This window comes from Chelonoidis abingdonii, chromosome 3 (assembly GCF_003597395.2).
Source record: "Chelonoidis abingdonii isolate Lonesome George chromosome 3, CheloAbing_2.0, whole genome shotgun sequence".
NCBI lineage: Eukaryota > Metazoa > Chordata > Testudines > Testudinidae > Chelonoidis > Chelonoidis abingdonii.
This window is the reverse complement of record NC_133771.1, coordinates 136132443-136149457: the sequence shown is the minus strand read 5'-3', so window position 1 is coordinate 136149457 and position 17015 is coordinate 136132443. Positions and strand designations below refer to the sequence as shown.

Genomic DNA, 17015 nt, shown 5'->3' with positions numbered 1-17015 from the left:
ACAATAGGCATGGGTGAGTATAGTAATAAGTGATCATCTGTAGCAAGTTTAACTATATTTGTAATGCTTCTTTGTTTTACTTTCCATTCCCCTCAGATTTCCTCCTCTTTCCCAGGCTCATATCTTCATTTAGTTCAACTGTAGTTGCTCTGTCAATAGCTGCTGCATGTGGATTCAAACTGCTTCTCCGACATTAAACCATGGAGGTACTAATGTTAATGAATTTACACATTTATCACACAACTTAAGTGTTCATTTAAAGATGCATTTGCTCAATAGCAATTTAACAACACTAAGTTATTTAGTACAATTGTTACTATATCAGTAAACTCTCTCTTTGAATCTGGTTATTCTGGAATGCCTGCCATAAACTGCACTGTAATGCTGCATGAGACTTCCTGTACTGTTGCAGCAAGTCCTTCCTTTATATTTCCCCATATATTAATGTAAAAAATATCAAAGCTATACACAATTTTATTTTTCCTCTTTGGATTCTGGAGACACGTAGAAAAACAGTCTAACTAGGATACTGAGATACTGTTAGGAAAAAAATTGGAGTAAATGAAGGTCAGAACCATGCAGAAGAGTGAGCAGATGTTTTGTTTGGTGTGGGCAACAAAGCTGTTTTGCCTTTACTGTATGCTTAGTTCTGAAATCACCTCCATATTTACTCCTTGAGTCAGAGATCTATAGTCTTCTCTATGAATTTGTTTCATGCTGAAAGGAAATTAATAACCTCTAGCTATCTTAATTTAGAAAAGTTACCTCCAGTTTGTAATACGCTGAAGTCTAAGACTGCTGGAGGAGGTTACATTAGCTAATTGTTAGTTACCTGTGAGACAAAAAATTTTCTGCTCCAAATCTTAACCCCTGCTCATCAGATTTAACACTCATTTCCACTTATATAAAAGAGCGTTTAAATCTTCAAAAGCATCATTCAGACCAATTTTCATAACACTCCTTTCAAATACATAAGAGTCATCCCCATTTTACAGATTACGAAACAGATGCAAAGAGGTTAAAGGCGACATAGTGAATTAGCATCAGAGCCAGGATTAGAACTCTTAGCTCTTCTAGCCAAAGAAGCAGAAAACAGAACAATTGATACAAAACTAAAAACATACAATAAGATGAAAAACCTATTCCTTATACCCAGAGCTCACTCAAAACACTTCTACTTGGTCTGCTGCCATATTCTCCCCTCCCACTCTGATAGCTACATTTGTAGTCAAGAATTTCTGAGGACAATATAAATCTCGAGAACAAAACTAGAGTGTTTTTCTTACGTGTCACTTGAACTCCAAGATAAAAATACTGCTTTATGATGTTTGTTATCTACATACACCATGCCAAAAGTGATACATGATTTTTCTTCAGTGGGATCTAACTGATCAAATCCAAATAACAGTTTCTGTCTTTATGATAACCTCACTGAACTAATTAAATGCAAATTAGGAATTAAGTACACATTGATCAGTGGTGTTTATCCAAAAATTCTTCAATGGGTTCAACCACTGAATGATCCTTGCTGGCTTCACACTGGTGATAATGACTAAAGAAAGCAGCAATACATTTCAGGTGCTGCTGGCAACAAATAAATGTCTCTCAGATTTATAGATGGATTTTGCACATCTACCTTTTTTGAGAGCTTTTTTTAAAAATAACAGTATCAGATTTATAAAGAGAAAAATATAACACCCATAGAAGAAAACTTAGATAGTAAACTAAACATGTGAAAACTATATTCATCTATATACTTGTTATATCCACATCACTAGGTTATTAAATCTGTGTAATATTTATAACAGCATAAATCAATGAGCTATTCTTAACCTGATCAATGTGAACATTTGTCTGTAGTAAGTTAGAGATTTGCCTCATTAAGAGAGAAACATTTGTACCATTTTGAGTCCTTTCTTCACCCTTCTAGTCCCTTATCTATTCAGCAATTAAAGACAGTAATGTGTTATCTTCTTTAGCACAAACAATGAACATTAAGAAGTGCAATCCTGACCAAAACTCCTTTCTCTTCCTCCAGCCTCATACTGTAAAGATGGCCTAATATGAAAGACATCAACATTAGAGTAATATGCTGATGAGTAATACATTTTGTGTCTAAAGAATTAGAACCAGGCCAGGTAATAAACTCATTAGTGCACCCTGAATGAAGAACTGTTGAATTCAAATTCTGTGTTCATTATTTCTATGAAAAATCTCTTTAATCAATAAAATATTGTTGCAAAGAATGTAGATGTGATGCTGGCAGACCGAGTGCCAGCTCATGCTAAGGACCCTAGGCCTCAATGAAACACTGGGAAATCCATAAGCTGGAACCAGTCTGGCTCAACTGGCATGTTCGTATTCTTAAAATAGGTATTAGGTTTGTGAAACTGTATTTAGACTTTATAAAATGCTTGTAAGTTGCTTCATGCAGTCAACTCACTTATATATGTATCTCATGTTACAAGGTAATATTTAAAGTGTATGCTCTCAAACTGTAAACCCCCACACTCAGGAGAAAAACATTTCCAAGTGTGAAACACTAGTTTACCACAGGAGGTGTTATCTCCTGCCCAGCCAAAGGCAGACCATAGATATCAGACAAACGTCGTGGAACATCAGAGGACAATATAAACCTTTGTTGATTGCTCCCTCCATACCCATGAAGAGAGGATGTGCATGGGAACTCTAGGATAAGAGAACAGAAATTCCTGACAGGAAGAAACTGCATCTCTGTGCTTCTTGGACTTGGAGAGGGCAAGATTTCTAAGCATGAGCAAGGGATCCCCAGTGCTTAGCCTAGGTTAGCCCTAGAGGATTTATAGTGTTTGCATATTACAGCAGCTTCTGTTATCTTTTGGAGCCTAAGACTATAACTGATTTGTGTGTGTATGTTTACTTGCTTTAACCTTGTAAATAACTCTCACTTTTTCGTAGTTAATAAATCTTTAGTTAATGAATTATAGGATTGGTTACAAGCATAGTCTTTGGTGTAGGATCTAAAGTGCAATTGATCTGAGGTAAGTGACTGGTCCTTTAGGGCTGGGAGTTACCTGAACATTATTGTGATTTTTGGTGTAAGGGACCACCTATCACAACAGCAAGATTACCTGGGTGGCAAGATAGTTCGGAGTACTCAAGGAGGCTGAGACACTCCATGGTGAGGCTGTTGTTGTGCAGAGTTCACACTAGATACTTGGTTGGTGAAGTGTAAATATAGAACTCACAATCAAATCGAGGTGTGTGCCCTGCTTCTTAACAGTCTGCCATTAGGTTGATACTTTTGCTGAGCCACTCCAGATAACCTGACAGTAGCCAAGGAAGATTTCTATTGAATCTAGCTTATTTATGAGAATTTTCACGCTGGTGTTAATTTTAAGTAATACCAACCTGTTGTCAAATGCCTGATAACCAGCCAGAGACAACACTAATGCAAAATGGTAAAGAAACAGGAACCCACCATTAAATGGAAGCTCTGGTTTTCTTTCAATAAGTTCCCACAGACGTCCTCCAGCTCCTAATCCTTTCATAAGCTCAGTGTAGAAAGAGCTCAAACCTAAAAACAAACAACAACATTATGCATCGCCCAAGAACATGGAAGACATTATATTAGAAAAAATAACCCGTTTTTTAGCATTCATGAGTATCATGAAAAACATGGAGATGGGCTTAGTAAAGAGGCCCGGTGAAAAATAAAAAATGTGTAAGTAGACCTCACTGCCCTTCCAGAAACACTGAGCCAATGTCTGTTTTCAAACTAACAAGGCACAATAATGTATCAGAAGCAACAGACTCACTTTAAAAACTCTTCTTCCAAGTAGCTGACAAGCTAGCTATTTGAAATACCTTATCTTCATTTTTGCCTGTGTGCAGTAGTGATGATTGTTCCCTAAAGAGGAGCAGTTAGTCTCTGGGTCAGCAGATTACAGTTTCTGATCTTCACTGCCAGGGGAAGAGGAGCAAAGCAGGAAAGAGAAAAGAGATGTCCTTTTCTGCCTTTGCACTAGAAGGCAATCACCCACAATAGTCTTCTGCTGGCACTTAAAGATCCAATGCAGCTTTAGACAATTATCCGTGTGGAATTACAGCTAATTCCTACATGCCTTCCTTTGTAAAATAATTTCTCTAAACAGAAACCAAGACATTTTATTCCAAATAAAACCTTAATATTTGTTTAAATTATAAACACCATCATAGGCTACAGAAAGATCATCATTAAGAAAAGTTAGCATTATAAACCAGACACTGAAGAAAGGCACTTTGAAAAATTTAACCATTGCATTCTTTTGGGAAAGCTTTAAACTAACTATTTGGTCTTAATGAGTCAAAAGCCATTAATACTGATTGACTCATACTCACTGGAAAAATACTTATGAATCTTCTCAGGAAGACCATTCTCAACCGAAGACATTCAAAGAATTACAACACACTTGAGGTTTTTGTGTTGTTTTAGAAACCAATTTTTTCCCTTACATCAAAAAAATTCCTTTATCCTGTGTTTTACATTGTGTATTTCACATTCTATACCTTTAATGCTAACTCCAATCCAGAATGCATACATCAAGAAGGAAGAGAGTTCACCAACAGTCAGTTGGGCACTACCCATCAGTAATCCTCCTTTATACAGAACAGAAAGGACAATCATGTTCCCAGAAAGCCCAGTCTGGGAAAGAAAAAAAAACGACAGTGAAGAAAAACTGGATCTTCCCTTATAAATTCAATTTCATCTTCTAAAATGCTCTAAGTTAAGGCTTTGGGGTTTTTTTTTAAAAAAAGATTATTCTCCATAGTAAGTGGACTTTAGTGTAATCTTAAAATTCTGTAGGACTAAATTTTGCTCATGTTTAGTTTCCTAACTTCCTTTGTTTCTTAGAATGTAAATAATCAGTCTGGTGAGCCAGACGCCAGGTAAAATGCTACTGTGCAGGGGTTTGGAATGTAGGCACTTGAAGACCAGTCTTTCACTCGCCAGGCTGGAAAGGACAGCTTTGCATCATTCCCAACTGATCTCTTCCCCCACCCAGGAACAGCTGTGATGGGCTCTAGAAGAAATTGTGCCCCACCTCCAACAATTATTAGATACAAAATGACCTAACCGTGGTGAACCCCAAAATAAAAATCATACAATGGGCCAATTCAATCCTGTGGAACACCACCTTTTGCAGATAAAACTCGTGGCACAGGGCCCATGGCAGCAGAAAATCTATCCAGAGGGACTTTGTTAGGACACAAGCACCTATCTCTCTACTGGGAGGCACAATGACCAATGTTAGCCTAGGAATTGGCCCATGGCTAGGACAACCCTGAGATGAGCTAATTCACCCACACAATTCTGGCAGGACACCTATGGAACCCCAATCCACAATTTAGAACTGTGGTACCCTAAGCAAAATCCTGAAAGAGGGTGGAAGCATATGCATTATCTGTCCTATCCAAAGATGAATCTCCTGTGAGACAGTGGTCTCTGCTGGTGCAGAGAGGTGTAAACTACAAATGTGAATTAAGCCTCATGACTTTGCAAATGCAGTAGAATTTGGTATTCAGCTCCCTACTTAACCAAATGATATGAAGAGGAGAAGAACTGGAAAAACTAATTCTTCTCATACCTTTATAGGAATCCAATTTAAAGTAAATTGGGGGGTGGGTGTCTGTGTCTCTCTCTAAAACTTTGAAAGCCCCCTTGTGTGTATTAAGAGAATCACAGATGTCCAGGACTTGATCATATTCTGTGGATTCTTCGCTACCATAATATACTTACTGCACCAAAGAAGCCTGCCTGAGCTAATGCCTCTCTTTTAGCTAATTGCAGCACGTAATCAACTTTGCTTGTATACTTCTCCATTTCGGTCATCTCCTGCCCAAAAGCTCGAACAGTTCTTATGTTTCCTATACGTTCTTCAGCTAACTATATTAAAGCAAAAAAACAAAAAACACATACAGATACTCATGGTAGGCTCACATTCTGGAATGCCTGAAAGTAAAATCAGTACAACTATCCTAGTCTCTCAATACCACTGAAAATTTTGCCCTCCCCTCACTTCTGTTTTTTAATTCTATTAAGCTGGAAACAGTAACTATGTCAAGGTAGTTTGAAAAAAAGAGTTTCAAAACTGGTTTAGCTTGAGTATTAGTGTGATAGGATTGTGCCACGTGATTAGAAAAAGGAGTTCTAAACATCTTAATTTAGAGAAAACAAGCCACCCAAGAAAGGAGTGAACATTAAAGAGGATTATTTATCATTATTTGTAATTGTGACAAGAATGATGATGTTAGTAATTAAAAGGACCTGTCATAAGGGTAAAAAGTCTACAAGCAGCATGGAGACTACTTACAAATACACCCTTTAATAGATGTTCAGAATAAATGTATACCCCAAATTGAAAAAAGACAGCAGGAGGACCAAAAGAATGCCACTATGGCTAAACCACAGCATAAGGGAGGCTGTTAGGGGTAAAAAGACATTCTTTAAAATTTGGAAGTCTAATCCTAATGAGGAAAATAAAGGAGCACAAACTCCGGCAAGTAAAAGTATAAGGCAGACCAAAGAAGAATTTGAGAAGCAACTTGCTAAAGGTAAAAACAAATAAAAAAATAAAAAAAATTTACTATTAGTTTTTGGAAGTGTATCAGAAGCAGAAACCCTGCTAAAAAGGCAGTGGAGCCACTATATGACAAAGATGATAAAAGAGCACTCCAGGAAGACAACCTTGACAGAAAAGCTAAATTAATTCTTTGCATCAGTTTTTGCTGCAGAGGAAGGGAGAGGGGGAGAAGAGAACCCCACATCAGTACTATTCTTTTTGGACAACAAACCTGAAGTACTGTCCCAAACTGACGTTTCAACTGTATTATCAATTTTTCAAAAAGGCTCCAGAGGTGATCCTGGCAATTATGGGCCAATGAACCTTCAGTACCAGTCAAATTGGTAGAAACTGTACTAACGAACAGAACCAGACACATGGATAAACACAGTTTGTTGGGGAAGAGTCAACCTGGCTCTTCTAGAGGGAAGTCATGCCTCACCAATCTATTAAGAATTCTTTGAGGCTGTCAACAAGCATGTGGAAAAGGGTGATCCAGTAGATATAATGTACCTGGATTTTCAGAAAGCCTTTGACAAGGTCCCTGTCCACAGGCTCATAAGGAAACTAAGTAGCCATGGGATAAGAGAGAAGGTCCTCTCATAGATCAGTAACTGATTAAAGGATAAGAAACAAAGTATAGGAATAAATTATCAGTTTTCACAATGGGAAGAGATGAACAATGGGGTCCCCCAATGATCCATACTGGGACCTGTGCTGTTCAATATATTCATTAATGAACGGAGAAGGGGTGAATAGTTAAGCAGCAAAGTTTGCATACAACACAAAATTACTCAACATAATTAAGTCCAAAGTAGACTGCAATGAATTATAAAGGAATCTCACAAAACTGAGGACTGATCATCAAAATGGAAGATGAAATTCAACATTGATAAGTGCAATGCAATGTGGACTGGAAAAAATAATTCCACAAACACAAAAAATGATGGAGTCTAAATTAGCTATTACCATGCAAGAAAGATCTTGAGTCACCATGGATATTTCTCTGAAAACTTCCACTCAATGTCCAGTTCTGGGTGCCCCATCTGAAAAAGGATATAGTGGAACTGGAAAAGGTTCAGAGAAGGACAAGAAAGATGATCACGTGTATGGAATGGCTTTCACACAAGGAAAGACTAAGAAGATTAGGACTGTTCATCTTAGAAAAGAGGACAAAGGGGGTTATGACAGAGGTCTATAAAATCACGAATGGTGTGGAAATAAATTAATAGAGAAGTGACATTTACCCTTTCACATAATACAAGAAACAGGGCTCATCCAATTAAATTAACAGGCAACAGATTTAATACAAACAAGAGGAAGCCCTTTTTCCATACGATGCACAACCAACCTCTGGAACTCATTGCCATGGAATGTTTTGATGACCAAAAGTATAACTGGATTCAAAAAAGAAATGGATAAATTCATGGAGGATAGGTCGATCAACGGCCATTAGCCAAGATGGTCAGGAATGCAACCCCATGCTTGGGGTAACCCTAAACCTCTGACTACCAGAAGCAAAAGACAGGCATGGATCACTCCATAATCACCCTGTTCTGTATGCTCCCCCTGCAACTATGGTATGGGCCACTGCTGGAGACAGGAAACTGGGCAAAATGGACCATGGTCTGACCCAGTATTGCAGGTCTTATGTTCTTATGACTTGAAGAAAAAACGAAACAGATACTCTGATATATACTATATTAAATAGAAAAGGCTGAATTCGTTGCTTGCATAACGCCATTCATTTCAATGGAGTTGCTTTTTGGTATGAATTTAGCCCGGCTAGTCTTAACTCCAATTATTTGGGTAAATTTCACTTCAAATGAACAAATCTGTTAGTTCCAGAAGTATACAAATGCAATCAGACTGCTTACGAATGGAGACCAACATGATCTTATGCCAGAACAATGCTATGGCATGAGAGGTAAGACAGGATTTGGGAACAGCATATCTACAAGAACAAAAGCACTGGAAAACGGTACAATTTTACCTCCTTTTCAAAGCATGAGGTGGCAAAGTACTAATTAGTTAGGAAATCTCCAACCTGTTTTCAAAGAGATCAGCTTCTTTTGGATGGGAGAGATGAACAAAAGACTAATTCTTCTTCTGCACAGGTCAATTTGCCAAGGAGTCTATAACTATGACATTCCAGGGCTTACACAGATGAAGGCTGTGGATATTTCAGCTAGATCTTGTCCCCAGCATTGCTATTAAAGGAGATCACTACCATCTTCTCAGTAGTTTTATTTTACAATATATAAATATAAATGCCACAGCACAGATAACAAAACCCCTTCCACAAAATGTCCCTTTAATAATGAGATCCCTCCAACTTGCGTCTTAACCCTTCGCCAATTGTCTACAAGAAAAAGATTAACTTTGCAGCATGCCCTTAAGGTTAACAAATCTGGGCTCAGGTGGCTCCAAGGGGGAGCGTGGGGTCAGTTCCAAGACCAAGGCCACTCACAAAGAATGACTTGCTGGCTGCTACCTCTTATACTAAGCAGCTCAGCTGGAGCAACTCTAGTAATCTCAAAAGCAATACTATGGCCCAAGAAGAGACGTAATCCCACACACAGCCAGGTCCCAAACCATATAAAAGATTTCATATGTCAACATTTCGCCCCTCATAATGAGAAAGCACCCAATTCCCTTAACCTTTCGTCAGCAGAATTCCTAAACCTTGCATGATCTTAGATACTCCATGCTACAATGTAGATAAAGCTTTTTTAAAAAAAATGAATGTTAGTACTGAGATACAGGTCTGACTCAGGGCAATGAAAGGTATTCTTATCCTCAGCACCTCAACAACTCTACAATATTTATTTAACTTAATTTTAGCTAACATGATCTCTCAAGTTTCTTAACAAGATTACCTGTGTTGCTTCTGCAAGGGAATCCTGGGTCATTCTACTAAGTTTTCGCAGATATCTTCCATAAATCACAGCTATGATAGCCAGAGGGGGCACAACACTCAGAACAAATGCAGCAAGTTTTGGAGAAACAAAAAACTAGAAGAAGTAAGTGTCCGGGGGTTAATATTTTGGCATACAAATAAAGAAGTCTTGCTAAAATACACTAGTACATAGACTTAATGCAGTGTGGTTGCTTTCAACAGACGTTTGTAAAATTTGTGTGATCACAAATTCTTCCCTTTGTCTTCTACTTCTTACAGACAAAATGCCCATTCCTCTATTGCATTTGGGGAATGTTAGCTACTGATCAGAACAAGGGACTGCAAGTCAAGAGGTCTGGAGTCAATTTTTGACTCTGCCACTTCTTTGCTGTACGGGCTTGGCCAAGTCACTTAACCTGTCTGTAAAATGACAATGCTATTTAGCTCCCTTTCAAATGTGTTAAAAAGCCTAATTTTTTAATATTTGTAAAAGGTTTCATATTTTTTAACAGAAGGTGTTAGAGAAATGCAAAGTATCACCATCAACAATGAAATACTGAAGAGACGGTTTGGTGTAAGGGCATGTAGAGAACAGATATACTGCATAGTATTTTAGTGGGGTTGAGGAATGGAAGAGATCACCAATATTCTTTACCATCTAGCAGTACCAGCAAAGGTAATTCCTATTTACTTTTCTTGTGTGTCAGAAGAATGGATTTAGTTAATTATACTATAAGGTCATCACCCACAATTAACAAGCAGCAGCAAAGCATCTATGCAAAAGTAGCCGAATACTATAAAAAGGCTCTTTTTTAAAAGTGTTAATTTTATTATTGCATGTTATTTCATTTGGTTGTTTTCCTTCTGCTGTTCTGGATAAAAATTTTGCAGATACATTTAAAAAATGATCCTACAAATGTATTACTAATATGATAGACTGTAAGGCACTTTTACAATAGCCTTTCCACCCCAGGTAATTTTTTTTTCCTGTTAGTGTAGTAGGACCATACCATGCCAGCAATTTTTAAGCAGAACTCCTCATGGAAATTAATGAGAAGTTATTCTTAGACAATCTATATTGTGGGATAAGGGCAGGACCATAACATTTACTTTAACAGAGGACTGAAAGTCATATCTTATCAGAGATAAAATTTTAAGACTTAAATAATGCTTTACATTTTTAGAGAGTAGAAACTCTTGCCAACTTTTGCTGGCACTGCCAAACTAGAAAGCCTTTCTTTTTATTAAGTGACTTTTTCCTGTCTGTCTTTCCTCAACAGACACCAGAAAACCACCATGCTTATTTAAAAGGATTGCCACCGAGCTGCCAATTCTCTGAGATAAGGTAGCGTAACAAAGTTCAGTCTAGATAAACAACAGAGGGAGGAGAGGGAAGGGTCAGTTTTTTATGTACTAAAAATAAGATAACTGACCCACCACCAGAAAGTGTTTTGCTTGCTGTGCATCAGTAACACTGAAACCCATTATTGATATTCTACCCACGCAAGCCATTGCCTCAGTCTATTAGCCATTGCAAAACTCTTATCAGTAATTTGATATTTAAGGCTGACCCTGCTCAACGAGGCTTTGGCCCAACGCACATGACTTCACCCAGTTTTAGATCAGGCCTCTTGTGCCCTCTCCTGCTCCTATTAAAGTCAATGACAAAACTTCCATTTACAATTTCAGTGGATGCAGGTGCATGCCACTTGACAGCTATATTCTGGGTGATATATGAATGGGGAAACCTAAGAAATGTGGCACACAGTTCATTTTTGATCCTTCAAAAAAAGAAAAGGACAGAACACAGTGAGAGTTCCTCCCTCATCTCTCTTACCATGGCTTGTCATACAGAAGTGAGTATCCACTTTGTAGCACACTTGTAACTGGCTGCAGGCACAGTTTATTACAATGGAGTACATAGAATCATAGAACTGGAAGGGACCTTGAGAGGTCATCTAGTCCAGTCCCCTGCCCTCATGGCAGGACTAGCTATCTCAGTGGTCCCCAGCGTGGTGCCCACGGGTGCCATGGCACCCGCCGGGGCATTTATGTGTGCCTGCCTAGTGCCCAGCAGGGAGAGAAGCCGCTCTCTCGTGCCTGCCAGGGGCAGAGAACTCTGGGGCTCCAAGTTGCGGGCGCCGGTGTTCTCTGTGCCTGGCAGGTGCAGGCTGTGGCTTCTCTCCAGCTTCTCCAGGGCTGCAGGCGCAGTTCTCTGTCCCCAGCAGGGGCGGGGCTGCAGCTTCTCTCCAGCTTCGAAGCCGGAGAGAAGCCGCGGCCCTGCCCCTGCCTGGAACAGAGAACTCTGGGGCTGCAGGCGCCGGTGTTCTCAGTCCCCAATAGGTGAGGCGCTGTGGCATAAGCCAGAGAGAAGCCGGGGCCCCGCGCCTGCTGTGAACGGAGTACTCCGGGGCTGCAGGCGCCCGAGTTCTCTGTCCCTGGCAGGCGCGGGGCTCTGACTTCTCTCCAGCTTCTCCGGGGCTGCAGGCTGCGGACGCCGGTGTTCTCTGTCCCCGGCAGGCGCAGGGCCGCGGCTTAAGCTGGAGAGAAGCCGCGGCCCCGCACCTGCCAGGGACAGAGAACTCCGGGGCTGCAGGCTTCATTCGATGTTAAAGTAAGAATAATAAATATATTTGGACCAGCAGTCCAACAATGTTTTACTTTTTTTAAATAAAAAAAGATGAAAACTGTTTATGATATTTATTTTTTAAAAACTCCTTAACTTTTCTTACAGGTAGATAAAAGAGAGCAAAATTCACATGATAAGGTGAAAGAGTAATTGCCAAATAATTTAATTAATACCTTTTCCATGTAAACTTACCCTTTTTATCTTACAGATTCATATATTATGTAATATTAAATATGATGTTTTTCATATTACTTAATGTACAAATACAAATAAGCCTTGAAAAATTGTAGGCACCCGCCACACTCTTCTGAAAACATGAATGTGCTTCTGGCCACAAAAAGGTTGGGGATCACTGGTCCAGATCATTTTGAATTTTAATCTGATCCTCCAAAGCACTTGCAACCCCTCCCAGCTTGGTATCATCCACAAACTTTATAAGTGTAAAAGGGATTGTAGATATTAAGAAAACAGGGGAATAAATCTGCCTCTACAAAGCACAACAGCTTTTATAGCAGACTACAGAACCTTCACACACATAGCCATTACTGGATAGCAAGTTATACAGCCTTGAACCTGTTGTGAGCAGCGAGGGAGAGGCAGAAGATGACAGACTTACCATCATTCCAACCCCAAATGATGCCTGAGCTCCTGCTCTTAGTCCATCAGAAAGGTTTTCGGTCACGGAACGGCCCAACAGTGCTGTGTCTGAAGACAAGCGGTTAATCAGTTCTCCTGTGCTGGTTTTGTCAAAAAACCCAACTTCTTGCTTCAGAATAGAAGAGAACATAGTTGCTCTCAGTCGTTTCACAATTCTTTGTCCTATAAGGAGCAAAAAGAATGACTATTTCCAGCAAAACATGACACACCAAAACTTTACATACAGAAATAGCCACAAACACACACACACACACACACACACACACACACACTCACAGACCAGTTACTGACTTCATACAAGGTTCTGCAACACAGAAGTCATGCTACAATATTATAAAATGCTGGAATCGATACAAAATGAGTTTTAAGATCTCTCTCAACATCAAATAAAAATGATTTAACAACTCTCTTGGAAAGGATAAAACACATGCATCCTATGTGATAAAGTACACTGACGGTTATGTCAGACAAGATCTCAGCTAGCTTCAGGGACTTCTTTCAGACCATTATACAATACTTTGTTTCTATGGCAAAAAGGGAGACAGTCTCCTGACCCCATTTTGTTTTTACCTGCAGTCTGCATAAGGTAGATACGAATAGCATTAGCAGCAGCACCACACACAAAAATTCCACTTAGCAAGGCACAGAAGTTGGTCAGGCTGTCGGTGACATCTCCAATGGGATTTGTATAAATTACATCGATAACTTTCCCCAGGAAGAAAGGGGCTGACATGGTGATGACACTGGAAACTGTCAGAAAGCCAACAGCAGCTGGAAACAAAACAAAAAAGTCACTCAGTTTGTGTAAACTTTAATAGTACCAATAAACTGTCCTTTACTTTCTATTAATATTTGAGTTCTCCAGAACTGTATTATCAGGGCTCTATTTTGGCTCTTAATCTTGAATAGAATGCTGTAAAATCAATTTTACACTGCTTATTAAATGCACCAGCCTCAACAAAATTGTATGCAGGAAGGTGTGGCAGAGCCTATTTCAAAAAAGGGTCTCTCACAAACAGATGCTTTGGAAGGGGGAAAAAATGCATCTTGTCTAATACAGAAGATTCCTGATGTATTTTCAACGGGTAGAATAACATACAGCTCCCTTTTGCAGACAAAGCTTGTGTGTCTTGGTGGTTTAGTCAAACAGAATCCACAACCCAGAACGTAGTAGAACAAAAAGGTATACGCATTCTTGAAAGAACACTCAGTGAGCGGAAAAATGATCTTGTCAGAGCAGCATCTGCAGCCACCTATTACTTCATCAGCCGCCTTTTATAACACTCTGGTGGTTGTGTGCTGCTTTCTTTCTCATGAGCATCTAAGAGAATTTGTCTGGGCTCAAACTTTCCCCTCCAATTGGATGGCACCTTATTTTGCAAGGGAAATTATGGCAGGTACAGGGAAGAACAAAAACCACCTTAAATCACCCTGCTGATTGAATTACTTTTAAAAACTTTATACCTTTGTTAGTAATACCAACAAAACATTGTAGCAAAGAAACAAAAAACACCATGCTAAAAAAAAAAAAGTTGTTTTTAAGCTAATCTGGTTTATTTGATAGCACTTTCTATATAGGTGAACTGTTTCACCTCTGTAATTATATAAACAGGGGAAACTGATTGGTTGGATTGTACTCACAGCAATAGTGGAGAAAGATATTCTAAAAGAGAATGTGATTTTAAAATGACAAATCATGCCACCAGTGAATTTAGGTTAAGGTGTAGTCATAATGACCAACATTTTCAAATTAATTTCAGGGAGACTTGGAGTGAGGCTGGTCCTGAACACGGGGTGCGATGCAGAAGGGGAAGGGAAGTGACCCCATCCAGAAATCACAAACTACTGAACAAACGTATATTAGATTAATTTTTTACCAAGATCAATGATATAGAGTGTAAGTCTGAAAAATTAACATGGATAAATTGGTAATAATACTGTTCCTTAACTTTAAGGTTTTTTTCCAAAAAATTATGTTTTTATAGGGTTTGAAAATTTGCTATACAAAAGGTATGAAAACAACCACCTACTGCAATTTTATGCAGCTTTTTAGAAGAATGAAAAAGTGTTATTTGCCACAACTGAAGTGTAAATAAGATAATTATTAGCACGAACCAGGAGGTGGTGATAGCAATATTTTTTATGGTCACTTACAAATAGGGTCCTACCAAATTCACAAATTTGGTCAATTTTACAGTCATTGTAAAAACAACAAATTTAATTATTTCAGCTATTTAAAATCTGAAATTTCAGTGTTGTAATTGTAGGGGTCCTGACCCATAAAGGAGTCAGGGGAAGGGGAGAAGAGTCGCAAGGTTATTGTAGGGGGAGGGGAGCTGTGATACTGCTACCCTTACTTCTGCACTGCTGCTGGCGGTGGCACTGCCTTCAGAGCTGGCAGACGGAGTGCAGCGGCTATTGGCCAGGAGCCCAGCTCTGAAGGCAGAGATGCCAACAGCAGCAGTGCAGAAGTAAGGGTGGCAGGGTATGATATTGCCACCCTTACTTCTGTACAGCTGCCTCCAGAGCTGGGCCCTCAGTCAGCAGCCGACAGTCTCCAGCCACCCAGCTCTAAAGGCAGCAGTGCAGAAATAAGGGTGACATGGTATGATATTGCCCTTACTTCAGCGCTGCTGATAGCAGGGTGCTGTCTTCAAAGCTGGGTGCCAGGCTAACAGCCGTCGCTCTCCGGCCACCGAGTTCTGAAGGCAGTGCAGAAGTAAGGGTGGCAATACTACGACCGCCCTAAAATAACCTTTTGACCCCCCTGCAACTCCTTTTTGGGTCAGGACCCCCAATTTGAGAAATGCTGGTTTCCCCCACGAAATCTGTATAGTATAGGGTAAAAGCACACAAAAAAATCAGATTACATGGTCTGTGACGCATTTTTCATGGCCATGAATTTGGTAGGGCCCTACTTATGAAGAAGTGATTATGGTGAATGAGCACACAATTCCAAAACATTACTCACTTGCAGAAGAGCCTGGTGGGGAAACACTTGTCTTTTACTCTGAGCAAATAAGCACTGAGTATTTATAGGAAAGAGACACTCTACCAATGGAAAGCAAAAACAAGATACCTCTAGTTTTGCATGCAGGTCAGGAATGGAACTACAAGTAATTAGAGTGTAGGATTGGACAAAGCACAGCAGACAAATGAAATGGGAAAAGGCCAGGAGGAAAAGCAGAAGAAACTAAAGTAAAAGACAAATGCTAGTGACCTAGAATGCAATGTAAGGTCAAGCATAATATCAGTTTAATAATGAATACATCCTCTCTCTCCAGGAGCTGGACTTGATCTCATATATCTTTTCTATTTTTAACTCCTGTGATCAATGTGCCATCCTAGACAGCCAAAGGCACCATTTGCTGGTCTCATGCAATCAGGTAAACACAGGAGTCCGGAAGCTATCTTCTTTATAGTAGTCACCCTCCTTAATATTTGGAGACATTACAGAATTAAGAATCCTGTAACTTCATTGTACAAAACAACCAGGGCTGATTTGATTTAAATCACTAGTCAGGAAGACTCGATTTAATCATGGATTTTTACATGAAAGTGCATAATTGTTGATTGTTATAACCTTAATACATATTCTTCACAACTCTGAGATAGACGTAGGTTTCATTTTTAGAAGGTACACACGATACATTTTAAGTAATTTATTTTGAAAACTTGCCAGATTAGTTTTACCAGAAAAAGAATGAATGATTGGCTATTTCATTTACCAAAGGTAATAGAAGCAGATATTTATGAAGTCATTGGGAAGTGAACTATCTCCAATTCAACAAGTTAATCATTAATATTTGGAGGATTTTCTTGCGATGCTGTATTATGAAGAGAACATCACCAGACAGATATTTAAATTGTATTATTTAACTAAAACAATAACATTATGTATTCTGGATTTTCTTCTTCAACAACAAACATATAATATTTTCACAAAACAAGCATATGAATTTTTGAATTTAGTTAAACATTCAAGTTGTTTAAAATCAGGTTTGTTTTTATCAAAATTGTTTTTAACTAAAATAGTTAAATGAAATATTTAAATAAATAAATAAAATCGACTATATCAGCCAAGTCAACATGAGAAACTTAAAATATTGGCTTCTGCAGCTAACTCAGTTGTCTTCACCTTCATTTTCCTGTTTGTTCATAATCTGGAAAAGAAAAACAAGCTTTCCTGCTTTTTCAGGTCCCAAACGATTTCTCAATTTGGAATGAATTAGTCCAAAGGAAGAAAATA

The 17015-nt window shown here is 38.9% G+C and overlaps 1 protein-coding gene and 1 long non-coding RNA gene across 3 annotated transcripts in view; both read right to left on the bottom strand.

Annotated features, from left to right (window-relative positions):
* Window positions 1–17015, bottom strand: part of LOC142046593 (uncharacterized) — a 782351-nt gene that overhangs the window by 14076 nt on the left and 751260 nt on the right. The window lies entirely within an intron of this gene.
* ABCB10 (ATP binding cassette subfamily B member 10) overlaps window positions 1–17015 on the bottom strand; it is a 53385-nt gene that overhangs the window by 14076 nt on the left and 22294 nt on the right. For both annotated transcript variants that reach the window (XM_032783845.2, XM_032783844.2), the window contains exons 3-8: window positions 13337–13537; window positions 12726–12928; window positions 9461–9595; window positions 5759–5905; window positions 4528–4663; window positions 3461–3556 (exon numbers count right to left, since the gene is read on the bottom strand). In XM_032783845.2, the coding sequence (XP_032639736.2) occupies window positions 3461–3556; window positions 4528–4663; window positions 5759–5905; window positions 9461–9595; window positions 12726–12928; window positions 13337–13537 (918 nt within the window). The remainder of the gene's footprint in view (window positions 1–3460; window positions 3557–4527; window positions 4664–5758; window positions 5906–9460; window positions 9596–12725; window positions 12929–13336; window positions 13538–17015) is intronic.